The 26444-nt window shown below is 44.7% G+C and overlaps 1 protein-coding gene across 1 annotated transcript in view; it reads left to right on the top strand.

The window, feature by feature from the left end:
* LOC310862978 (receptor-type tyrosine-protein phosphatase gamma-like) overlaps positions 1–26444 on the top strand; it is a gene marked incomplete at its 3' end in the record, with an annotated part of 434985 nt that overhangs the window by 255313 nt on the left and 153228 nt on the right. The window contains 1 exon segment of the mRNA XM_083771100.1: positions 6363–6511. Within this exon segment, the coding sequence (XP_083627226.1) occupies positions 6363–6511 (149 nt within the window).

Genomic DNA, 26444 nt, shown 5'->3' with positions numbered 1-26444 from the left:
GTGGGCCAACAGCATAGAGTTGACAATCGCTGCATTCACATTTATTCACATTCATTTTTGCAACCACTCATTGTTACTGACACTACACAGTAGTGTTTTGAATGCTTTGGCAGAGGGGAAGGTGTCATTCAATTTCATGTACGTGTTGTTACACAGGTCTCGCTCATCATCTTTAGTTGAGTATGCTGCATTGTATGGGTCATTCACACATGATACGGTGAGCATCACAAGGATGATGGATTACACCTTGTGGACATAGTCCAACCTAGGGATGTCAGTAACGGATAGTTTCCCAACCGGTTACCCGTTAGGATTAACCGGTTCATTACCGGATAGTGGTTGATTTTTTTCTTTTTTTAATAGGCTACCCCAAATGTAATATGCATGTATAGGCTACATAATTAAAGTTGGTAGACGAATGGCATACATTTATTTATGCTCCTTTTATAAAAGACAAACAAAAAAGCAACATTTAACAATATAAATAAATTGTTGTAGGCTTCTGGCTTAATCATCAATAAACAACGCATCGCATCTGCATGATGCATGCATCTGCGCGTCTACAGTACAGAGGTCCGCCGGTTCTAGTCCAACAAAACATAAATAAATCCAGTCCAGATCCGAGCAACCTATACCTATAAAGCCACTGGACGCATGGGCTAAGCCTTTTTTTATTATTAAGGAAGATCAGCATGCATGTCACCGTGTTCCGTTTGTTGACTTTTCGCTGACGAGAAAACCCTCAAACATCGATAGCACATGGCTAACTTTTGATAGCCGTAAGCCGTGCCAGTGTGGAGACGGATAGGAGGGCAGCGGCGGCTGTAAACGTTCTCCCTCCAGGCCAAATGGCCAATAATGGATTTAATAATGTAGGTCTCTGCATTGATACGGTCGACATGTGTTCATCTCGTCTCGCTGTCACTCGCTTACATTTTGACTACCGCAAAGCTACCGTTGTAACTTGTAGCCAACTAGCCATTGAAGTACAACAGAGAACGGGGACATTGAGGGGGCAGAAAACAGAGCCCGAGCGCTGTTCATGCAGCCTGGAGTGCGACAAGCTGGGCGGCGCAAATAGCAATTTTAGGCCATGTGTGCAACATGACAACTGTTTTAAAGTATTGTACAGTGACAACTACAGTCTCTGTAATGTTTATGTTGTACTATTACTAAAAACGATCTAAAATAAAGGGATTTAAGATCAGAACACGCATTTATTATTATGCAAATTAACCGTTAAAGCTGATAAAAATATCCGGATGTTTCTTAACGGTCGGCTAACCGGTTAACCGGTTAACCCCTGACATCCCTAGTCCAACCACTTGTATGGGTTGCCTTCTTGATCTCGATCTTCCGCTGATGGAGTTTCCATCCTCCAGATCATGCCCATCCTGGGCACTTTCCGTGTGCTTCCTATTGGCTTCTTTTCGGGTGGCAAGAGTGTTGTGTTCCGCTCTTATGCGGGCCAAATTGTTAACATTTCCGGAGTGCACCAGCAGCTGCTTTTCATTTTAGAGGATGGAGAGCCAGCCTGACTTAATTTTGCTGCCCTTGTTCATTGTACATTCAATCTACATGTCCTAGGCCATATTTGAATAATGGTTACCTGTGATGGACTGAGTGAAATTAGTACGAAGGAAGGCAACCTGTTCAGCAGGAAGAGCTGTCAACATCATCAGAAGTCAGGCAGACACCTCCCATACTTATTGTTGTACAGTATGTTACCATCCATGGCTGCATAGCACGCAGAGAGCTGACATACTCTTCCCAGTTGCAGATTTGGACTGCATGCACATTCTGCATTAGCTGTCATGAACAGGAAGTCCCTCCAGTAGTCTGCCATCTCACTGACCTAATTATCTAATTGGGAGAAAAGGTTGCTGATGAGATTCTTGAGATCTGCATCATCCACCAGTGCTGCATTAGCAGCAGCAAGGGCTTCCTGGGAGAGACTTGTATTCCTCAGAATATCAAGATTCTCTCATCTCCTCTGTTAGGTTGGATATCAGCCTCTCCTTGGCCAGCTGACTCATACGTGCCTCATACAGTACTCAAGCCATCAGCCTCAAGCAACGCAGCCCCTCTTATAATTCTTGCCTTTCAGCGCACAATCAACAGATCCCTCAACAATGACTCCTCCCGCGACAAGGATATCTCCTAGCTCACTCCCCTTGTCAGAAGCAGTGAGTGCATTCTACGGCAATGAGACGCGGCGCCGCCGGGGGGAGGGCTGACAGCTGCCGGGGGTAGGTGGATGGATTATGACAGCTCCGTTCTGCTGCACTGTCGGTACATTCGGCAGCCGTGCTCCAGACGCCGCAACTGCCGGTAAACTGCTGGTAACAGCCGTGGCATCTGCCGGGGAAACTGGGATTGTTGGACTGATGCCGCAGAGAAACACTGTCGCCTGCCGTGGGTGTTCCGCGGCGGATGCCATTCGTTGCGTCATGCTTGTGGTTAGGGTTAGATTTAGGGTTTGGGGGTAGAGTGTCGGACTGATGCCGCCAAGAAACACTACTGTACCTCCTGCCGCGGGTGTTCCACGGCTAATGCCGCTGCCAGAAAATGCACTCGCTCTCTCCCCATTGTAGCGCTTGTTGATGGCACTCATCATCACACACTGTGTATGGAAAGGACCAAGAAAGGACAAGATGTCATGGTACTTGTCTGGATTCTCTGCCTTTATTAGAGTGATGAGGACACAGGATGATCTCCCAGTAAAACGCAAAGAGCATGCGTTTTGTGATACCTGCAACAGGGCCAGTTGAAGAGGACGAGGAAGTTGAGAGTGAGGAGGAGGATGAGGAGGTGGAGGAGGAGGATGATGCACAGAGGAGGGTGGAGTCATCTGAATCTGATGATTCAGAAACCAGTGACACAGAATGCTCTGACACATGTGTTTTGTGTCTGTAAGAATTACAGCCTAGATTGCTTTCCTATTCAAAAGTAATGTTTTCACTGTAATGGATGGTGGCCATCTTGAATTTCGGGGCCAAAAAGAGGTCTTATGATTAAAATTGTGTCAGATTTGGAATCTCCAGATTTGGAGACTTGTATGGAAAAGTGTCTTCATACATGATTCTAGATCATCTAGATCAAAAGTTCATTCTTGGCTAAGGCGCCGGACGCCATTTTGAATTTGGCCCTCTGGCAAAAAATGCCGGGATTTTTGCGAGGGACCTGGGGGCTAAATATTCATAGAGGTCAAATCAATCATCAAACCATCCTTGCCAGAGGATTGTCACAGAACCTTAGTCTGTGACTCAACTATGTAGGTCTGCTATTTTTGAAAAATCGAAGAACGACTGACATTTTTTAGAATCTGATCTCAAGTCAGAATGGGTTAATCAGACCAGTGTGTACGTCCAGTGGAAACCTCGTATGAATCTGATCTCAGGTCAGAATGGGTTAATAGGCCTAGAGGAGGCACAAACGTATAGCCTCGGTACCAAGGCCGGCCCAGCGCGCTCATGTTTTGGCCAGCACGTTTTCTTAAGCATTCTGACTGAAGTAAACAGGAACGCGCTGCAGGTAGTATTGACTCGCAAACTAATTATCAGGCTGTGAGTACTCAAAGAAGCGCAAAGTGAAAGAGCAAACACTTGAAAATACAGAGGGGTTCATTTTTTAAGTATTTGAGTCTTTTATTTTGTTGACGTGCGCAAGTCGGGAAGGGGTGGATCCGTGGGATGCGGCCTACGGCGCCTATTCCCTAAGGGCCACCGCCGGGCCTGCCTTTAGAACTAACTCCCAACCAATAATAGCCCCAAACAAATGCGGGGTAAGCAGTTTTTTATTATTTAATATACCTTAAATCACTGTTACACAGGGTTTACAGACCCACATTTAACAAAGGAAACAAAATGACACCCCCTGTCCTTGGACTCTCAGTCGGCCAAGGATGGGAAAAGACATGGAGAAGGAGATGCCGTTCCAGGTTGTGCAATAGCTGCTGTGTGGACAATAATGTGCAAAATAAACAAAACGACAAATCTATGTAACTGCAAATGTCCATGCTTGCAAATGATTGTGTGCACATGTTATGCCTGTATTTAGGCCTGTTGCTGGATGCCAAGGCGAGATTCAAGGAGAAGGAAGAAACATTACAATAATTGTAATAAATTATGCAATTTGTAGTATGTTCATGTTATACAAAATCACAATGAGGGTTAATGAAGGATCAATGGCTAACCGATGCACAACTTAGTTGTGCATCGGTGTTGCCGACCAAAAAATAATCAATCTATAAGCTATATGACTTAAGAGTAGATCGGCTACTTTAAGTAAGCAATTTCATGTTCAAACTAGTATGACTCAGGCGTAAGGTTCACTACTTCACTTCACAAGAAGACAATGTCCATAAAATATGGTTCTGTTTGACACAGATTATTAGTTGAGGACACACGGCCAAAAGTATAGAAGCGATACCACACGAGCATAAAGCGTATGCCGTGGGTCGGTAAAGTAATTTGCTGTCAAATACGGTTGCTCCTGCCTGATGCAGACTTTTTTTGTTTGTTGCACAATGCACAATGTTTTTCAGTATAAAAGTCGTGGTATTAGGGCTTGTTTGTGTGTGCCTCGACAGAGCGAGGCCGTAGAGTATCTATCTGCTTGCATATTTTTGACCCAGTCCAGCCCTGTCTGCAGGAAAATCCCTGACAATTAATTTGCGGGTCCCTGACATGAAAAAAAACTTGAGAATCACTGGTCAACTGGTTTTAATGAGATACTGTGTTGTCTTTTACTGTAGCATGTTTTTGATCTGCCAAATCATTGTGCCTGCCAATGCCCCCCCCTTTTAACATCTGTGCTCCGATCTCTGATGTTCTGAAATGTTAATTCAGATATGCAGCCACATTACTCACATGACATTTAGATAATCTAGGTGAAATGTTCTATTCGATAGCACCAAGTGCAGGAAGATAGTAATTCTGCAGATTGCACCCGCTTTCATTGACATTTATGTATAGTTCAGTCAGTGACATTAGGAACATTGTGGTTTGGTGCATTCCAGACTCCCCCCACGTTGTGAGTGACTGAAAGCCTTTGTTTCTGGCATGTGTAGTAAACATAATAGTCTTATTTGTAAGACGTATTGTAAGTGGCAAAGTTCGGGTATGTTTATCTGTAGTCAAATCGCACCTCTGATAAACCTACACATTCACTCAAGTCAATACCATATTCCTTGCTGTTAGAGGTTAGATCCTCAGTCATCTATTTAAAAGAACCATTCTCACGCTGTGATTGATGACATACTGTATGAGCGTGTAATAAATCACACGTCAGCTCTGTTGAGATCATTTCTGTGGTTGTGTCTCCAATAGTTTATAATGTTAGATTGATACATGAGGGTCAATATGTTTGCTTAATTGGCAGTCCAGTCAATAATATTGATTGGAAATCTTGACTCTATGACAGGAATAAGATATCAATTAATCCAAGACGTGCACTTGTGTTCCTCAACATGTTTTTTTTTGCCCCTCACATTTTGTTGTGGTGTCAGCTGTTATCATAAAACAGGAACAACCTCTTTACTTGGATCTTGTTATCCAGCATCTATAGAGCAGTGCATCTTCATTCACTTTCAAAGGCAAAATGTGACACATCCTACGACAATGTTTTAGACGTTTTATAAAAAAAAAAAAAGGCAAATCAATACTTTGTCTATTGTGGAAGAGTCATGTGGCATTTGAGAGAAGGTCCCATCCATGCACGTTCTTCCATCTCTGACCACCCCACGTAAAGTGGACCCAGTAAAAGATGTCAGGCACATTTACTCTGATTCAGTTCTTTGACTTGGCCAAAGTCTTGTTGAGCGGACAAACCAGGTCACTCCTTTTGCTTGAGCGCTTCCTCTAAACGGGGCCAGAAATCTCCGGCGAAGAATGAAATGGAAGCAGCCGTGAAATTCAATCAGAGGCAGAAATCTCTCTGACAATGGGAGCAGTTATTTAAGGTCGCTCTGGTTAATGGAACACGGGGGCCCTCTTAGAACCACTCGTGAATGTTCGAATTAGGGGCCCCTTAACTCTCGCTATATGTCACCAAGAGGCGGTAGAATAACAAAGGACTCTGCAAGGACGATTTGCAACGGTTGAGGAGATAGATTTTTATAGACAAATTAGCCCCTCATTACAGACCTTAGTCTTTGAGGCTGTCAGAAAGACAGAAAGTGTCTGTGTGTAATATTTAGCACATCTCCCCCGAGACAAAAGACAAAAATGCCAAACCTACGATTAGATTTAGCATGTACTCAGAAACCTGTGTCCTCCTTAACCCCATTCCTTTTTTTAAATAAACCTATAACGATGCTTCATTGTCTGTACTTGTCCTGTCTTGTCTTGTCCCTTTTCCAGTGGCCATCATGTTGAAGGATGACTACTTTGTGCGCGGAGCGGGCCTGCCCGGGAGGTTCAAGGCAGAGAAGGTGGAGTTCCACTGGGGTCCCAGTAACGGTTCCGACGGTTCTGAACACAGCGTCAATGGCCGCAGATACCCAGTGGAGGTGAGTGGTTGGAACGGAACAATTAACCCACTGTTTCTCTGGAGTTATTGTGGGTTTACATATACTGTGCAGTAGTTTATACGTATCAGCAATGATGCATGATGAGATCTGATATTTGGTAGATGACAGAGTCCCTTGTTTTCCTATAACGAGACACCGTGCATTATCAGACTTGTATGGTCACTTAATACCAAAAAAAAAAAAAAATCACACCGTGTGAACTGAGTGGTGCAACTCCCCCCCCCCCCCCCCCCCCCATCTCTCTCTCTCTCTCTCTCTCTGTTTCTGGCACAACAGCGCCCCTACTGGTACTCATAGTCATACTGGTGCTCACAGTCACATAGGCACATGGTTGGGTGGGCGTCACATACTGTAGATAGGCGGACACGGACATTGCTGTTCCTTGGAGTGGTTGCACCACTAAAAAAGACTGTGTTCAGGCCGTGTTCATATATTTTACTTTAAATAGTCGAGGGAAACGGTAAACATGTCTGTGTCGTAATAGTCCCACAAACACCTGCTATACTGTGTGTTATCACTGTTGTTGTGGTTCGATACAATTCCATATCATCATTGTACAGTATATGTCCATGGCTCTACATCGAATTAAACTTGGTCCGGTGAACATTTATTTCATATTTAATTAGATGTCTGTTACTGGTTTTGATACTGGATATTTGATCAGTGTGTGACAGAGTCTGTTTGATCAGATACCACACCGATCCAGATTCTATTCTGGCTCACGGTCTGTGTCGCAATAGGTTCTCTCATTCTAGTCTTTGTTGTTTCTCACTAATGTATTGTCTGGGGGGGGAAGGAACTTTCTTCAAAGAGGAAAGAAAATGACAGGAGGAGCCGGAGATCTAAGGGGAGAAAGAATTTAAGCTGAGAGTTGTGGAGTTGTGCGAGGCCTGAAACTTCATTGGGATATTGAGCAAAAATTGTCTACTTATCTATTATCTTTATACTCCATTGCACGGTGGTGTCGTTGGCTGCAAAAGACATTATGAAAATAAATAAATTATATCTAGGCTTTTTGAGTGGTGCAACCACTACCAAGGAACAGCAATGTCCGTGTTCACCTATGTACCTACGGTATGTGTCCGCCTATGTGTTGGTTAATGAGCACCAGTATATGACTATGAGTACCAGTAGGGGCGCTGTTGTGCCAGAAACAGAGAGAGAGATAGTGCTGCACTGTTGCCTGCTAATGAGAGAGAGAGAGAGAGAGTGAGAGGTGCGGTGTGATTTTTTTTTACATGAGTAATCATGTAATAATGATGTCATAAGCAAAATATAAGCAAAATATGTCCCCCATGGCCAATAGGCGATTTTCCTTTGGATAAGCGTTACATATTTGGTTTCCCATACGGGAGACCTAGGGTTAGAATCCCGGGTGTGATACCAAGAACGCGCTGTAGAGAGGGAGTATGATTTAGACAATGTTGTGCTCGACGACAAACATGCCTCCGAAGGCTCGGTCACCGTTAAGCTTGATTAATTTTTATGGGTAACTGGCACGCATAGAAACTCTTTTAGCGTCTAGTAATCAACCTATACACAGCAGCACCTAGTCAAGTGTGTGTGTGTGTGTGTGTGTGTGTGTGTGTGTGTGTGTGTGTGTGTGTGTGTGCGCGTGTGCGTGTGCGCGTGCACGTTCGTGTGCGAGGGAGGGAAGGAGCAACGGTGTTTGTGTGCAGGTGTTGTTTGCTGTATGGATATGTGTGTGTGTGTGTGTGTGTGTGTGTGTGTGTGTGTGTGTGTGTGTGTGTGTGTGTGTGTGTGTGTGTGTGTGTGTGTGTGTGTGTGTGTGTGTGTGTGTGTGTGTGTGTGTGTGCGTGCGTGAAACATGTAAATGTCAGCCATCCCTGTGTTTGGGCCCAGCCCAGAGACCAGCGCCTCTTTGCAGCCATCTGCCAAATAGATGAATATGTATCATTTGACATTTGGAAGATCAGCATACTGACAGTTGAGCTTGATTTCATAATCTTTTGCTCCCAGTTGAACTGTGTGTCCTTTCCCACCCACTCCATAAAGTTATATACTGTAGACTAGACTAGAGGAAATTGTTTGTTGTATGATGAAGTAAATGACTTAAAGGGATTGAAAAAAGGTTTTCTTAACTTTTTTTTAGGTTTTCTGAGCTCAATTGTGCCCACAAACCTGATCTTTTGTCAAAGCAGGCATACTTAATGAACTGGTGGGCGTGTCTACTGTCTACATACAAACGACATTTTAACAAATACACTTTACAGACAGACAGACAGACAGACAGACAGACAGACAGACAGACAGACAGACAGACAGACAGACAGACAGACAGACAGACAGACAGACAGGCATTACAGAAGTGAATATTATGTGTGTGTGTGTGTGTGTGTGTGTGTGTGTGTGTGTGTGTGTGTGTGTGTGTGTGTGTGTGTGTGTGTGTGTGTGTGTGTGTGTGTGTGTGTGTGTGTGTGTGTGTGTGTGTGTGTGTGTGTCTGTATGAGACGTGTGTCTCTCTGCATGTCAGTACATGGGTGCTGCATATGGGGAGTGGCGTATAGCTCTCCCTTAAATGCCACCCGACCTTTTGAATGTCAAGGGCACATTGCTCACGTCTGCAGTGACCTTTGTCCCAGTGAAAGTTAATAGAATTTCCATTTGATCATACAGGAAAGATGACGTTGCACTGTGAGAAGAGAAAAAACACACAAAAAACAATCATAGTTTAATATAAAAAAAGAACATGACAATTCTCGTAACGGACCAAAACTAACAGAAAGAAAGACCTACAGTACAGTAAAACCCTCAATGAGAATGTGCAAAGGTGACTTTTTGATCAGATCTCACAGAAGCAGTATATGTGAAAATTGCTAGTGATCTTTTGGTCGTCAACATGGATGGATGGATGGATGGATGGATGGATGGAGGATTGATCAAATGTTTTACTTAAAGATGGAGTGCCACGGTTTTTTACCCTAACCCAAAAAATGATACAGTATTTTTTTAAATCATGCTTTTATGTGGACACGCCCACCAGTTCATTCAGTATGCCCGTTTTGCCTGGTGGGTGGTGATGGGTGGTGATCCACCTGAACTGAAGCCACACCCACAGCTGTAGTTGTATGATAAAGGGGGAGGGGTTAGGGGAGGGGCTGATAGTGTGATGTCACTATATTACTGTTTATTTCATTGGCCCGTTTGACTGTCAAGGGTTCAGCCTCCAGGAAGAAACCCTAAATACAAAGTTAATACACCATTGCACATGAAAAACATTGTGGCACTCCGTCTTTAAGTAAAAGTATACTGCAAATGCAATATAGAAATACTTCAGTACTAAGTACCAAAAGTAGAAAGTACTCATTATGCAGAATGTCCCATTTCAAGTTTTCAAATGTATACAATCTTTTGAAAATAGCAGATATTGTGAGCTTGTAGATCTAGTATCTAAAGTTTCCAAATAAATGTAGCTGAGTAAAAGTAAAATAGTTGCCTCTGAGATGTAGTGGAGTTAGAGGTAAAAGTACTGGAGTAAAGTACAAATACCTCAAAATTGTACTTAAGTACAGTACTTAAGTAAATGTAGTTACTTTCATCACTGAGTGTGGTGAGAAAAAACAGGTGTGCTTCCTCTGGGAACTGCCCTTTGTTGAACTACTAAATGGAAAAAGCAGCAACTCCAAAATAAAAGATACAAGACTGGCTCAGGGGAGAGAGAGAGAGAGAATGTGAAAGAATTAAAGAACAATTGTGAAAACCAAAAAGTTTTGAGTAGAAGTGTTTTGGTTCTCAACTTTGACAGAAAGTATCTTCTTCTTTTACCTGCGGGCTCTTCAAATAGACTACCCAAGTAAGTATACTCCGAGTCAAGCCTCTCCTGTCACCTCTGCAATACATAGCACAGACTTTAAGGAGTGCTTCCGTGTCACTGTCTACAGTCTATAGACATTCTATTATAGATAGTCTATTTGAAGTGTTCAGGTATCAAAAAATAAAATAAGATATTTGACATTCTAGCCAATCTCCTCATGTCAGAGGGCATTTCAGGTTACCAAAGGTACTAGCTTGGACATCTCCGTCAGTAGAAACATGCATGCTGCATGGTCTTTAGACGAGGATTAGACTCAACCTGCAGTAAATGTGTATTGTTTATGTTCAAATCTCTACAGTTCAATATGCAAAATATACAAAAATAGTATCTAGTCCAATTGTGCTACAGTATCTTCACATAATATTGTAATATATTATATATTGTAATATTATATTAAATGAAATATTGTAATACATGTAATATATTGTAATATCATATAGTGTAATATTGCAGTAAGTCTGATTACCAGTAAGGCCTCACTCACACCTTTGTAACAGACTGATGTATGCTTGTTGTATACAAAGGGTGTGATACATCTTGCCCCAATGCATTTCCAATGGGAGTCACATGGTTTGACAACATGTATGAGGGGGAGGGGGGCAGTCGAAACACAGCCGAAAGCCATACAACAGCTTACATCTGGCTTACATCTAGCATGCTTCCATCTAGCATGCATCAATGTTGTATGCTAGATCGAAAGGTGTGAGTCGGGCCTAAGGTCTCATGCACTCACACCTTTCGATCTAGCATACAACATTGATGCATGCTAGATGTAAGCAAGATGTAAGTGTCATGGCCGCCCCAATGCATTTCCAATGGAAGTCACATGGTTTGTTGATACAACATTTTGGACTACAAGCTGTTGTATGGCTTTCGGCTGTGTTTCACTGCCCCCCTCCCCCCTCATACAACAAACAACAATCAAACCATGTGACTCCCATTGGAAATGCATTGCGAGCTTGCATGAAATGAACGAATCAAATGATTCCCGAGCGTGGCGTGAGCTACAGCCATGCCACGCTCGGGAATAATTTGATTATTTCATTTGGTGTACTCATGTTCCTAAACTGCCATTCTCCATTCCACTCAACAGCTCTGCATGAATGATGTATGATTTACAAGCCTTTGCCATTTAGTAATTGTTGCCTAATAGGGCCCTTGAATGGCATGATGAAGTAGAGACCCGCTGTGCACATACCTGCTGTTTCTAACAGTAATGCTCCGGTTAATATGCCAAGCACAGCCCTGCCAGGCATTAGTCCACCGGCTAATATCCAAGGTGTGTGTGTGTGTGTGTGTGTGTGTGTGTGTGTGTGTGTGTGTGTGTGTGTGTGTGTGTGTGTGTGTGTGTGTGTGTGTGTGTGTGTGTGTGTGTGTGTGTGTGTGTGTGTGTGTGTGTGTGTGTGTGTGTGTGTGTGTGTGTGTGTGTGTGTGTGACTGTGTGTGTGTGTGTGTGTGTGTGTGTGTGTGTGTGTGTGTGTGTGTGTGTGTGTGTGTGTGTGCGTGTGTGCACATGTACAGCACACGTGTGTCAGGCAAGTCTTTAGATGCATTGTTAAAGCCTTTAAACATAATGCATTGTAGTTCACAGGGAATACATTATGAACATATACACCTGGTTTTCAAGTAGTGGTCCGGGGACTATACCGGTGGTCCTTGAGGGGGGTTCCAGGTGGTCCCCAGCTAAATGATGGAGAGTAACCAAATTAAACCCTTATTAGATACTTAACTCGTGAGAGCGTAAAATGAAACCTAATGGACCCTTATGGGTCCATTTGCTTTCAATTATGCTCTCAAGAGTTGAAGTATCGTTAAACATATATGCATTACTTAATTTACAAGAAGTCTACACAATTAGAGAATGTAGATGTTATTTTCATCAACATTTGCCTGTTGTCTATATCCATCACAATACAGCATGGAATTGTGGACAAAATCGTATCCAATTAAATGACAACAAAATATGAACTGGGTCTGGCTAAATCTCATTGAATGGTGGTCCGTGACGCAAATGCCGAATAAATAATGCGCATTGATATGAATGCGCATTATTCCACAGCACTATACAGTAGCCTACAAGGCCCGGGTGTGAGAGAATTATTCAGACATATCAAATACTGTCAGCCTGCTGTACCAGAACCAATGGCACACCGTGGTTTGCATGTAGTTGCTAGTTCAAAAATATGCTACTAATATACTATGCATGACTTGGACGATGTGCACACCCGCACGGTCCCTTGAAAAGCCAAAACCAGTATTACATTTCAAAAACACGTGGGCGTCCTCTGGAAAATAAAGCTGCCTTTCAATATTTAATGAAAAGTGGATTTATTTTTCTTTTTCTTTTGGCAGTGTGAGGTTTTCATCCAGCAATAGCGTGTCGAAACCCAAACCTCCCTGCACGTCTGTTGGAATAGACTTTGATAGAATCCGGCTACAGTGATGGCACCTGATTAGATTCATGCCAACTCCAGCCACAATGTCTGAGAAGAAAAAAAAAATCCCCCAAAAAAACAGTTGCTGTCAGTATCTGATTTATATGCAGGAGAATGCAGACAGCCGCAATATTATCATTTTTTGCTGGCTAACTCAACAGTACGGTACAGTGTGTCAGCTGATATAAATGGGTGGAATTCAACAGAAAAATATTTTCCGCCCCATGCAAGTTGATTTAGAATAGAGTAGAATAGAATATAGATAACATAATTACATTATTAAACATAAACACCACAAAAGTACAGTATTATTGAGTCTCCAGTGCAATTCAAGTTCACAATCTCAAACTTTATTTGGCTTAATTCAATAGGCTACTTATATATAAGTTGTGTTGGGTGTTATTTGGCTCAATCGGCAGGATCTTAGGTTAGCTCGGGTTTCCTATGGTGTGGCAAAATGCACAGTGTGTTGTTTCCAGTCTGCAGTACAAATAAATGATGATTCTCTGAGCAACAGCCAAAAGCCAATAGCCAATTACACTTTCACGGTAGCATTTCGTATATTTTCATCTCTGCTAAAGGCATGCTTTCTTTTTTTAATTTTGACCTCCAACAGTAAGCACAAGTGTATGCCAAGTGGCTTTGTTTCTGTTAGATCCCTCCGAGCAGATATGAGGGTCCAGAAGGGTCTTGGTGTTGGTACGGGCGAGGATCCTCTCCCCCTCTCTCCTGCTGTGGTGGTCTCCCATATGTCAGTGGCAGGCTGCTGCACCCCCGGAGCAGGTGAAAGTGCTATCGAGGCTAGCTGGCAGAGGTGCTAAGCTATCCATTCTGTGCGACCGCCTCTTGCCAAGCCTCCGTTTTTTATCTCCACACCCCCCTCCCAAGCCCCCCAGACGTGATAAACGAGACGAGCGGAGGATGAAAAGATGGAGGAGGGGGTGGGGGGGGGGAGGGGTGTGTGTGTATGTGTGTGTGTGTGTGTGTGTGTGTGTGTGTGTGTGTGTGTGTGTGTGTGGCTCCAGAACTTGCTCCACCAGCTTTTACCCACCTGCCTAGATAAGAGAGGCACTGTAAATTAACACACGATAGGGGGGCTGAGAGATAGAGGAAGGGGGCTGAGAGAGAGAGAGAGAGGCAGAGAGAGAAAGAGAGAGAGAGAGAGGGGGGGGGGCTGCGGGTGTTGGGGGGGTATAAGAGGTTGTACAATTTCGCTCATCGTTCTTTTATGTGTAATTTACAATATGCTCCGCCGTATGACGGTTCCGCAGGCTGAAAATAGCAAATCTATAAGCTCACAACATGTCACATCCGTGACGCCTCGTGAGCTTATAGATCGGCTACTTTTTCCCCCCCGGCCCACGACACCGTTGCATGAGTCACGAAGTATATAAACCAGGCTTTACTCACACACACATACACGCATAGTATATATATACACACTCATCGCTTTGCTCTGCTCCTTGCTTTGCCGCAGGTATATAGGCCCTAGCTATCTCAGATAAAGACATTGTCATTGATGAATGGGATTTTATTTCCCATCAACCTTTTGCCGCGTGGGAAATGGAAAGCGCATCCCCCCGCCCCTAAATCATCTGATGAATAATGATAACGCCGTGGTATAGCAATTTCATTTCTTTGCACTATTTGTCTGCAAAACCCGCTGCGTGCGAAAACTGTTTGTTTTCCACGAGAGCAGCTGTAGTTTGTTTTATTCGGGGGGGCTTTTTACAATCGGCGCTCGGGGGGAACACGCTGAGCTTCCTCGTCGAGCTGGAGGAGTGTTTGTTACCCCAGCGTGTGTTTTCCAACCGTGTTTACCGTATAGGCACACAGAGGGTATATATGCATGCAACACAACAACTGCCAATTCAATCTGCCAGAAACGCTGGTGGGAGATAATGCAAGCCCGTCATGTGTGTTGTTGCCATAGTGGAGTTGATAGGCCAATAGAATGAGCCAATGTTAATGTTGAACAATGGAGCTGTATATGCTCCCGTTCCACGTGTTTGTATGTATACGGCATGTTCATCAGCTCATGCGTGTGTGTGCCGACGCACAAGCAGCGCTCACTGTGCACAAGTGATGATCTGTCACCCCAGCGAGGGGCAGGACAATGGTTTTAACCCATTCTGCGCGGGAACCCTTTTTGGTGTTAGCATCATGTCATGCTTTAGCTATTGAAAAATAGCAGATCTACAAGCTCATAGCGCGCCACCGAGTGGCGCGCTACGAGCTTGTAGGTCTGCTATTTTTGAAAAATCAAAGAACGACTGTGACATTTTTAGAATCTGATCTCGGGTCAGAATGGAGTTAATCAGACCAGTGTGTGTCCAGTGGAAACCTCGTATGAATCTGATCTCAGGTCAGAATGGTTTTAAATGGGTGTGCACCTGCTCCTCCCTTAGTCAGGGCACCATGGGCAACTATACCATGCTGCCGGGTCACGGACCTTATTGTTATGGGTCGCGAGTAAATACCGCGGTATTATTTCACAAGTTTAAAACAAATTCAAGTGTTTTTTGTTTTTTTTGCTTTTTCTGCCTTTATTGATAGTAGTTGAAAGTAGACGGAAAGTAAAGGAAATGGGTAGAGAGATGGGGGGGGAAGACATGCGTCAATTATTATTATTTTAAATGCATTAATTATAGGGAAGAAATAGCAGACCTATACACGCGTACAAGCTTGTTGTATATCAGCTATTTTCACTCATTTGGGTCCCAGGGAGACTATAATGTCTCTTTTGGGTCTCGAGCTAAATACATTTGGGAACCACTGGATTATCTATCTATTAATTCTAGGAAAGTCTGTCTGTCTGTATAACCACTTCCTTAGCACAGAGCAAGACTTATAGGTCTTATAGCTCGCTTTTATAGGGACCCATCTCACGATCGACCACGGCGCACGGCTAGCCTACACGCACCTATCGCCAGACGGCCCTGTGCTCTCGCTTCAATGTGAAATGCTTTACAAGCACCAAAACAATTGCTGCCACTATCTTTAATTTCACTTCATTCTCGTTTAAAACGACTCATAGCCCCGCCATCGTCCCGCAGATCACGTGTCACAAGTGAAATGCATGTTGGGGGAGGGACACAGATTAATGTATGGGCCACAGTTTTCCGTGCAACATTCCCCGTGCCTTCTCCACCGCACTTCCCCTTTAGGCGAAATGGCGCGGCCAACGCAGGGGTAGTGCGTAGCAGACAGGCAGCTGAAAGCACATGCGCTGTTTCTTTTTCTTTTTTTATAATTTTTATCCCACGAATCTGTAACCCATTTTTCACCCCTGTGTCAATTATCTAATGTGGTCCTGGGCTCTACACACCCTCCGCCAACCTGGGGAGAGCAACGGACTTGAACTCATGCTTCCTTTACACCTGACAGGGGGGAGTTTCCCTGGTTGGACGTAGCACGTGGAAGGAACACGTTATTCCAACCAGTTCCTTTCCCCTCCATCAGGCGCCCCGGCTGGCCAGGGGGAGGCAGTTTAGAGACCAGGATTACTGCATGTTTTTGTGAGAGTACCTACCCTAGGAGACACAGGGAGATCATGCAAACTCCACATCACATCCTCCACCTTGCGTTATCATCCAGATGTCCACACATGCACTGCGATGCACACATACTTTCCCAGTAGCCTAAAGGTGTTTGTGTTTCGACACCACAACATGTAACGAGCGGGTCCATTTGGATGATTTGGTTACACTCCCAAAGTTACATTACTGTGTACTTTTATATCTGTTGGATCACAACATATCATTAATATAATCCACCACTCGACGGAGTGGGAACACAGATCCCGTGCCGTCGGTAAAATACAATGGTAAAATACATACAGGCGTCCATCAATCCATCCATCCATCCATCCATCCATCCATCCATCCATCCATCCATTTTACATAATTACATTAGCCTACTTTTGTGCCCAACCCAACTTCCCAAGATCATCTGTTAATAATTCCCTCCCTATCAGTAATGTGATCTATTACTGTACATAACATTACCCACACTGTACATCATTTGGTGTACATATATTCAGAACGGGTAAGGACTAGTTAATACAAACATATCACTTTTGGGCAAACAGTCTTCTCTATTAGACCCTCCAACACTAGCCTGGAACTCACCTATGCTTTCTATGGCATAGGCAGCTCCCAGCAGGATCCGCCAGGAGAAGCTGTGCGCAGCTGCTGGACATGAGACTAATTAATTAGAGCGACAGAGAGAGAGAGAGAGAGAGGAGTGTGTGTGTGTGTGTGTGTGTGTGTGTGTGTGTGTGTGTGTGTGTGTGTGTGTGTGTGTGTGTGTGTGTGTGTGTGTGTGTGTGTGTGTGTGTGTGTGTGTGTGTGTGTGTGTGTACGGGTGTGCGTGTGTGCGTCAATTTAACAAAGGTGCAGACGATCAGAAATCAGCAGAGAGTGATCGACGTTTGCGCTACTCTATGCCAAATTGAAGTGGACTCGGACCCAGACTTCTTTCCGAGGCTACTCCAACACTGGAACAGTCTTACAACTTAAGAAATCCCCAATTACCAAACTTTTTTCCTTTGAACTTAAGAGATTGCTTAAAGCAAACCAAACTCGCAATCGAGGGTAATCAAAGCACCTCAATGTCGACACTTCTTTCACATGCCGTACCATCATTATCAGGCCTTATCACTCACCCATTAATGTGCCCACTGATCTGTTAGATTGGTCATTAGCCTCGTAGTGTGTTAACTTGAGTCAGCGGGCATCAGCAAATTACCATATTGTTCAAACTCTTTCTGTAGTCATCTTAGCACTCTTCTACTTCTGCCATGCTATTTTTGCTACTCCCTCGGACCCACCATACGTACATCGCCACTATAAGTGCCAAACAGCTACCGTGAGGATTATTTCCTTTAACCTTGTAGGATTCTATTCGGGTTCAAACTCTTTCTGATAGATGTCCACGTTATGATGCTATATAAGCCATTTTTGTGAATTGATTATTTTTCTTGTGGTGGTAACTTCCTTGTTCCCTTCAGGCAGTGATAAACTCCCAGATAAACAGCATTTGAGTCTGTGTCCTCAACAAGCGCTCGAGATTCAATTTAGACTTTTAAAGATGCACTCAAAACATCCATTTGTTATTTCTCAAGATTCATGCCGTAGGCTCATATGTGCACAGTCAATATCTTGCCGCATGCTGGTGGTTCAGTTAATTTAGTATTTATTTTATAGGAAACCCATTATTAGTCTGGTTGCCCAAAGGGCAACCAGACTCTAGTAACTGTAACACTTTCCGTATTATTATTTACCTGGAGTAAGACAAAGTTTGCCGCACTACTAGTCCCACAGTTTTGACTGTACGCACTTGAGCCATATGTCAAATTGCCCGGAAAAATCGGGAATCGTGTGCTTGAAATGTTGTATAGTTTAATTGATATGAATTTATTAGTGAATTAAAATTTCCCATTGACATGAATGGGAAAATGCAAAAATTCACACTCAAGTATTTTTTCCTCGGAGACTGTAATCACTATAGTTACAAAACTTGGAGGAAAAATTCATACTTATCACTAAAATTATTTAACCTATAAGTTTATAATTTTATCGGTCTGCCTCATGGTGGCGCTATAACTTTACGTTTTGGCTTATAACTCTTGAACCGTAGGTCGTAAAATCAAAATATTATTTTTCCTGGATTCCTTGGGTCATGACACATCTCCCCATATAGGCCACGCCCATTTCCGCCATGATAGATTTTCCACCATTTAGAATTTTGTCCAAAACACACTTTTTGCTTTTCCTCCTACATATTTTGTCCAAATCTCACAAAAATCTGTATACGTGATCTCTGGACCTTTGCGATGAAAACTTGAGCGGCGGAATTTTGATAGTGCGTATCGTTCGGCCCGTAATCGTCGTCCGAAGTTAGTAGGATGGGCCTATATCACAAAGAATGCCATAAATCACGAACGGAATGTCCAATCCATGCCAAATTTGAATCACATGTGGTGGTTCAATCAACCAAGTTCTAAAAGCATCCATTTTCATCCATAGGGGGCGCCGCTAATGCGAGAAATGTAACCGTTTGTCGCAAAAACATGAATTTTGGGGGTTAAATCCCCTCCGAATTACTTACACATGATCTAAGGTGTGACTTGAAATTGTAATTGGCTGGCAATATTAGTGGGAGGGGCATATGTAAGCCACTGCGGCAACCACACTCTGAATTTTTTTAAATTGCAAATTTTCTAGTTAGCTGATGCCATGGTAGTCAATCTTCCTTTGGGTCCACACTCCTGACGTACTATAACACATAACATAATAAACATGAAATCGCATTAATATACATTAAAGGACCACTTCACCACTTTTACCATAATTGGAACTCACGAATGTTCATGATAAAATGCCACCATTTCTTTCTACTCGGTCTGTGTCTCATAAGAGGGCTGTGGGCAGTTCAGACACCCATCCACCAGTGACATCATCGATGGGGAATCCAAGCTAATACAAACGGCAGACTTTCTATTCCTGAAAAGTTGCAATGCGATAATGGAAGCCACCGTTGTCACGATAATAAAAATCTGAATATATTTTAAAATAAATATTGTTTAAAAATAAATCTGCCTAACGATGATGTCACTGGTGGACGGTTTCTGAACTGCCCACAGCCCTCCTATATGAGACACAGACTGAGTAGAACTTTATTATTATCATGAACCAAGTGAGGACCAATTATATGAAGATAAGTTGAAAAGTGGTGAAGTGCAACACCAACATTGATACGAAAATAAAAATACATTCATGCATTCACACAATATCCATCAATATTCAAGCAGCACTGTAACATACACTATAACATAGGTGGAAAAAACTAGAAACTTAAAGGTATATTCAGTGATTTCACTTAATTCAAATATCACTTATTCTTTTGTTTTGTTGTGATAATCCTCTCTACTATAGAGTGTGCTGACCATATAAGGAGTTCCTCCCTGTCCCCAGTTAACCCCTGGGGGTCAAAAAACCTCAGGTTTCGTTTTTGACTCTCTATCCTGATTGGACGAAAGGCTTTGGGTCACAGCCAAAAACGAAACCTAAGGTTTTTTTAGTGAAATCACTGAATATACCTTTAAAGGGAGAATTATATATATAACTTGTATGAACTTGTATAAAGCGGAACACACTATTGAAATCAAACTAAACTAGACAAAGTGCCAATCGGCACAGGTCTCCACCAGGGCAGGTCAGGTTGTGGCCTCATGGTGGTGCTATAACAGGCTGTTGAGGAAGATTTGGGCCGGAGGTTCGTGTTCGAGGGATGCAGGTACAATGTTTTTCCATGTGTGCATACATAAGTTGTATACAGATCGATGCAGTTATAGCTAAAAACAGGAATTGGCCTGTTATAGCGCCACCGTGAGGCTGATTTTGAGGAAAAAATTGTGGCATGTCGTCCTCGGCCTAGTGAAAATGTGCGTGTATAACTTAACGGAAATTGCACACTGTGTTTGTGATTTGTGGCCTTTTTTCGAAATGGACGAATCGTGTGAGCTTTGGAAGCCAATCTTAGCCAATCAGGATGGAAGATGGGAAATGGTGCCGCTCCGTGTTGATCACATGACTATGGAGATAGTGTATACCGATTTGCGTGAAATTTGGATAAAATCTGAAGGAGTAATAATAGAAAATGTGTTTTACATATGTCGGCCTCCTGGTGGCGCTATAAAGAGCAGATGTGAAAAATTCCAGGCAAAGGTTTTTCCTTGGCCTCTAGGGAGTTGGCATACAAAGTTATCCACAGATCCGTGCAGTTAGAGGTAAAAACACTTTTCGGCCAGTTATAGCGCCACCTTGAGTCTGAGTTGAAATTGTTCATGTGGCATTTCGTCCTGGGCCTAGTGGTAATGTGGGTGCACAATTTCAGGGAAATCACGCGATGTGTTCATGATTTGCAGCATTTTGTTTGAAACTGAGCACTCCTGTGAACTTTGGAAGCCAATCTTAACCAATCAGGATGGAGTCTGAGAAATCTGAAAGACCGGTTTCGTTGAATGGCTCTAGAGAGACTGTGTACCAATTTGCGTGATGTTTGGACAAAATCTGTAGGTGTACTGTGCAAAAACTTGTTTTGCACAAAGCGGCCTCCTGGTGGCGCTATAACAGGCCGTTCTGGAAAGTTTGGGGCAGAGGTTCATCGTTGGCATCCAGGGAGTGTGTGTGCAAAATTTGGCATCGACCGGGTTAACGGTGGCCGAGATTAGCTGCTCACGGACGGACGGACGGACGGACGGACGGACGGACACACGGACGGACGGACGGACACACGGACGGAGTGCAAAACATACTCTCCCCACATGCCTTCGGCCTGGTGGAGACAATTATTATTTGTGAATTGCTTAGTTGTTGGGTTTTTTTGTGCCTAAAATAGAGATGCCAAAAAGGAAGGGTTAATGTTGTTAATGATACAAGTGAAAAAGGTGGCCCTGCTTGAGGAAATCCTCAATGATCAGCATGTATGGGAGCATAAGAGGCATAGTAGTAGCAGCAGCACAAAGATGGGGACCTAATCATGACGTCGGGGCCGCATTTGATTTCCCAAGCTGAGTTTCATGCACAGTATATCACACAGCCCTTCATTCGGCTGTCTTTCTCTTTCATGTCTTTTCCTCGTCGCATTAAATAAAGACGACAAGCCATTATGAAAGGACGCTAAATCCCCAAAAACATAGGCACAAAAGAGCTCGGAAATTACCCAAACGAGTGAGGGAAAAAATGGCCCCGGAGTGCCGCTCCGAGCTGTGTGCGAATTGTGCCTATATGTGCGCGCGTGCCTGTGGAAATGGAAAAGGCTTTCATGGTGGCTGGCTGGTGGTGGTGCAGCCATGCAGTGCGAGCTAGATAATTCAGCGAGGCGAGCTCCATTCAAAGAGCCTGTGGACACAGGGAGCGTTGCTCATTAGTAGTGCTACTGTAGCTACCGGAGTCTCGCCACCACACACTCCTCCCGCTGCTTGTGTGTCTGCCAGCTGTACTGCTTGCTTTTATAGCTACACATCAGGCCCTCGCGCTTTTATACGGAACAAGATTGGGATGGGGTTTCTACACGCGCGGTTGTGTGTGTGTGTGTGTGTGTGTGTGTGTGTGTGTGTGTGTGCGTGTGTGCGTGCGTGTGTGCGTGTGTGAACGTGCTGCATACACACGCATTCATGCGCCAGGTATGTGTAATGTGTGTATATGGATTGTGCTACGGTATAATGTTTAAGGTGTGTGCGCGTGTGTGTGCCGGTGTGCGTTAGTGTGTATTGCTGAGCGTGTGCGTGCGTGTGCAGGACGGTGCCGTACGGTGTGTATATTTGGAAGGAGAGACAAGGTGTGTCAGCGGCGTCTGAATGAGTGGCACACCAATGAAAACATGTCAGCGGGGGGAGGACGGAATATTAAATGGGTTTAGGCTGCAGCAGCGTGTTATTATGCTGATAGTGGAGCTGAGTGAATGAAGAAGGGAGAAAAATGCATTCTCTCTCTCTCCCCGTAGCATGCATGCGGCCATGATAAACAAATGGCTGTAACAGGATGTTTTTCAGCCTATATAACGTAGCGGAGGAGGAGGCGCTTGTCGCCAACAAAACGTCTCATTGTCACGTCGGGCCTCCTTGTCCCTCGTCTCTCGCTCCTGCTTTCTTTTCTGCGTTTCTCATTGCCTCCTTTTTTTTTGTTCTTTCTCTTTCACACGCGTCTCTCTTTTACTCTGTCTGTCTGTCTGTCTGTCTGTCTGTCTGTCTGTCTGTCTGTCTGTCTGTCTGTCTGTCTGTCTGTCTGTCTGTCTGTCTGTCTGTCTGTCTGTCTGTCTGTCTGTCTGTCTGTCTGTCTGTCTGTCTGTCTGTCTGTCTGTCTGTCTGTCTGTCTGTCTGTCTGTCTGTCTGTCTGTCTGTCTGTCTGTCTGTCTCTCTCTCAGTCTCTCTCTCTCTCTCTCTCTCTCTCTCTCTCTCTCTCTGTGTCTGTCTGTCTGTCTCTCTCTCTCTCTCTCTCTCTCAGTCTCTCTCTCTCTCAGTTCAGCTACATTCCATTAAACCTTCAAAGATAACTGATGACTGTCAGCCGGTGCTCTCTGTGTTTTTATTTATTTATTTATTTCCACCCTTTATTTATGATTGGCCTTCTCTCTGTATGGGGGGGGGGGGGGGGTGCTGTTAACATAATGCTACGTTTCCCAGTGGCCGTCCTCTCTGACACTGTAAAAACACGTTCTTTAAAAAGCCCAATGCTGCCCAGAGGGCAGAAATACTTCACTCCATACCGTATACCATTTTTAATAATGCGTTTGCACTTTGCAGATAATATACCTTCTTTGCTTTTTTGTTTCGTTTTTTGTTTTTTTTTGTCGAGAAGGGAGTGAGGGTTAAGCAAAAAAAAAAAAAGGCAATATTTTCTACTACCTCCTGCTTTTATGAAAAAGTAACACTGGTGAAATTGAAAAAGCTACAGCTGACTCGCGGGCCCATTTCTCACATAATGCATTTCAATTGGGTTTTTTTAAGATAGATTGTGAGAGGTTTGCCTGCACAGTGCACACACTCTAAACACATATCTCATAACCCAGATTGTACGCCCCCCCCCCAACCCCCATCATCCCCCCCTCCCCCGTCTCAAACGTGTCTGGCAAAGCGATCGCAGAGAGAGCGCGACGATGAGAGATGGCGCCCGGGCGGCGGCGCACGTGTTGTGCCAAAAGCGCGCTTGCTGGCGTGGTGTGTCCGGCCCTTTGATGGACGGAGGACGCCGCCAACAACGTTGGCAACGAAAGCACCAGCAAGGAATATACCAAACCCTTCCCTTTGTTTTTGTTACTCGTCCACCACCACCGAGCAGCAGACACGACATCAAAACGTCTCGCTTGATTTCTGTGTGGAGAGATGTTGTTCTTCTGGGTTCCTGCACTAGCCTTCTGAAGTATGCTAAGACAACCCCCCCACCCACCCACCGCCACCCTTCCCCAGGATGCAGAGGATCACAGACCACGGCGTCCTATAAGGCTCAGAGCGCCTGGGGACGGAGCACACAGCTGCCGTGCCACCCCTGCCCACCCTGACTCTTTAGATGTGTTCTTCTTCCCGCGGCAGTGGCGCTCTCTCCCGCGGGACACTTGAAGGTGGATGGGAGAGAGAACAGAAGCGAAGCAGACTTAAGAAAACACGGGACACGTGGTTTTAACAAAGTGGCTCTGCCTAGTGAATTAATCTGTGTATACAGGAAGGGGTTTGCGGTTATAGAGAACGACGGGCAGAGGAGAGGATTCTTTGTTGCCGACACCACAGCATATTATCACACTACTACTACTACTAGTCCCCCAACATACTGTATAATGTTGTTTTTTGGTTTTTCTTGTATTTTAACCACGTGAACCCTATAGCGTCTGGGGCAAAGAAATGCAGGGAGCCTAGTATAGACCCCTGGGGTACCCAACAAAGTACAGTATATATAGGGTTTAAGTGGTTAACAGTAAAATCCTATTATCCTTTCATATATTTACGGGGCCTCTGTCAGCCGAGGGCCCTTTGAATTCCCAGCCTGTTCGCCCAAGAGGAAACACATGCCATGCAACATTTCTGCAAAACCACAGATATATGTTGAATAAATACATATCAACATTTCCAGATGTGCAATTTCAAAATAACTGATTCCCAGGCCTATATCGGTATATGCCACTCCGAGTGGCGCTGACCGGTCAGCCGGGCCATCTCGGTGGTGTGCTCTGCTCGCGCCTCGCTTGGGTGCGCTATCGAAACGTCGAGATTCAGATGCAGAAACGTAAAAATGCCCAAATTCTTTCAGTGGAAATTGGGTTGGAATCTCCCTCATATTATACTCAGCGCTATACCGGTGCCAGTGGTACAGCACACACACATAGTGCCGTGGGAATTGCAATGAGATGAGACCTCAGAAATATAGATCCAGAGCAGTGATGTTGGACCCCGCAGAGGGAGATGGTTTCTCTGAATAATCGCGGGGTGCAGATATAGAGGTGATCATAAATATCCCTAAATGCACCATAATATCCTTGGCTTAAATTAGCACGGTTGACATATTTTTCATCTGGCTTTATATATTAAGTTTCATGCAGATGTAGGTCTATATTTATCATTCTCACACTCACATGGCTGCTGTGAAAGTGGACACACGAACTGTATCACTGTGATGCACTGCGGCGCGTCTCTCTATAGCATTACTCAGAACGGCGGCGAAACTTTTGGCTATGTGTTTGATTTAAACATCCATGTTACATGGATACATCCCTGCTTCCTACTATGACCCATTTTGGTGTTAGCATCATGTCGTGCTTTAGCTATTGAAAAATAGCAGATCTACAAGCTCATAGCGAGCTTGTAGGTCTGCTATTTTTGAAAAATCAAAGAACGACTGACATTTTTAGAATCTGATCTCAGGGTCACATTACTCCCCCCCCCCCCCCCCCCCCTGTACTATTGGTGTCATTGAGCTCATGTTGAGCTTAACGCCATAAAGAATGTTCCTGTTCTTCCATTTCCGTTACAGTGGCTGCAGTGAGATGGTAATATGAAGTACAGATGATCCTCTATACAATACATCCCATCCATAATCCCATCAGAGGGCATAATGTTATCAGGACAGCTAGAGCGGTGCCCGTGGGGCCTCTACAGCGGTGTGCGTTGGGCACTGGGCCTACTTGGAACGATGCAAGTTGGACATGCATGCCCCCTCCCAGATATTATGTCTGTGTCCCTTTGATGCCCATATATGGGGTTCTTTGTCAGGCATGCCCAAATATGGAGTCTATGCAGACGTCAGAAGGATGTCAGAACAGGCCAGCTCCATATATGGACCCTGGGCACTGTGGGCAGGAGCCCTGTATCAGACCCAGGAGCCCTGTATCAGACCCCAGGAGCCCTGTATCAGGCCCCAGGAGCCCTGTATCAGACCCCAGGAGCCCTGTATCAGACCCCAGGAGCCCTGTATCAGACCCAGGAGCCCTGTATCAGACCCCAGGAGCCCTGTATCAGACCCCAGGAGCCCTGTATCAGACCCCAGGAGCCCTGTATCAGACCCCAGGAGCCCTGTATCAGACCCCAGGAGCCCTGTATCAGACCCTGGGCACTGTGGGCAGGAGCCCTGTATCAGACCCCAGGAGCCCTGTATCAGACCCCAGGAGCCCTGTATCAGACCCCAGGAGCCCTGTATCAGACCCCAGGAGCCCTGTATCAGACCCCAGGAGCCCTGTATCAGACCCCAGGAGCCCTGTATCAGACCCCAGGAGCCCTGTATCAGACCCAGGAGCCCTGTATCAGACCCCAGGAGCCCTGTATCAGACCCAGGAGCCCTGTATCAGACCCTGTATCAGACCCCAGGAGCCCTGTATCAGACCCTGTATCAGACCCCAGGAGCCCTGTATCAGACCCAGGAGCCCTGTATCAGACCCCAGGAGCCCTGTATCAGACCCAGGAGCCCTGTATCAGACCCTGTATCAGACCCCAGGAGCCCTGTATCAGACCCTGTATCAGACCCCAGGAGCCCTGTATCAGACCCAGGAGCCCTGTATCAGACCCTGTATCAGACCCCAGGAGCCCTGTATCAGACCCAGGAGCCCTGTATCAGACCCTGTATCAGACCCCAGGAGCCCTGTATGACCCCAG

Source organism: Protomyctophum parallelum (genome assembly GCF_964188405.1).
Source record: "Protomyctophum parallelum genome assembly, chromosome: 8".
Classification (NCBI taxonomy): Eukaryota; Metazoa; Chordata; class Actinopteri; order Myctophiformes; family Myctophidae; genus Protomyctophum; species Protomyctophum parallelum.
Note: the sequence above shows the minus strand (reverse complement) of the source record. Positions and strands in the feature narration are given on the sequence as shown.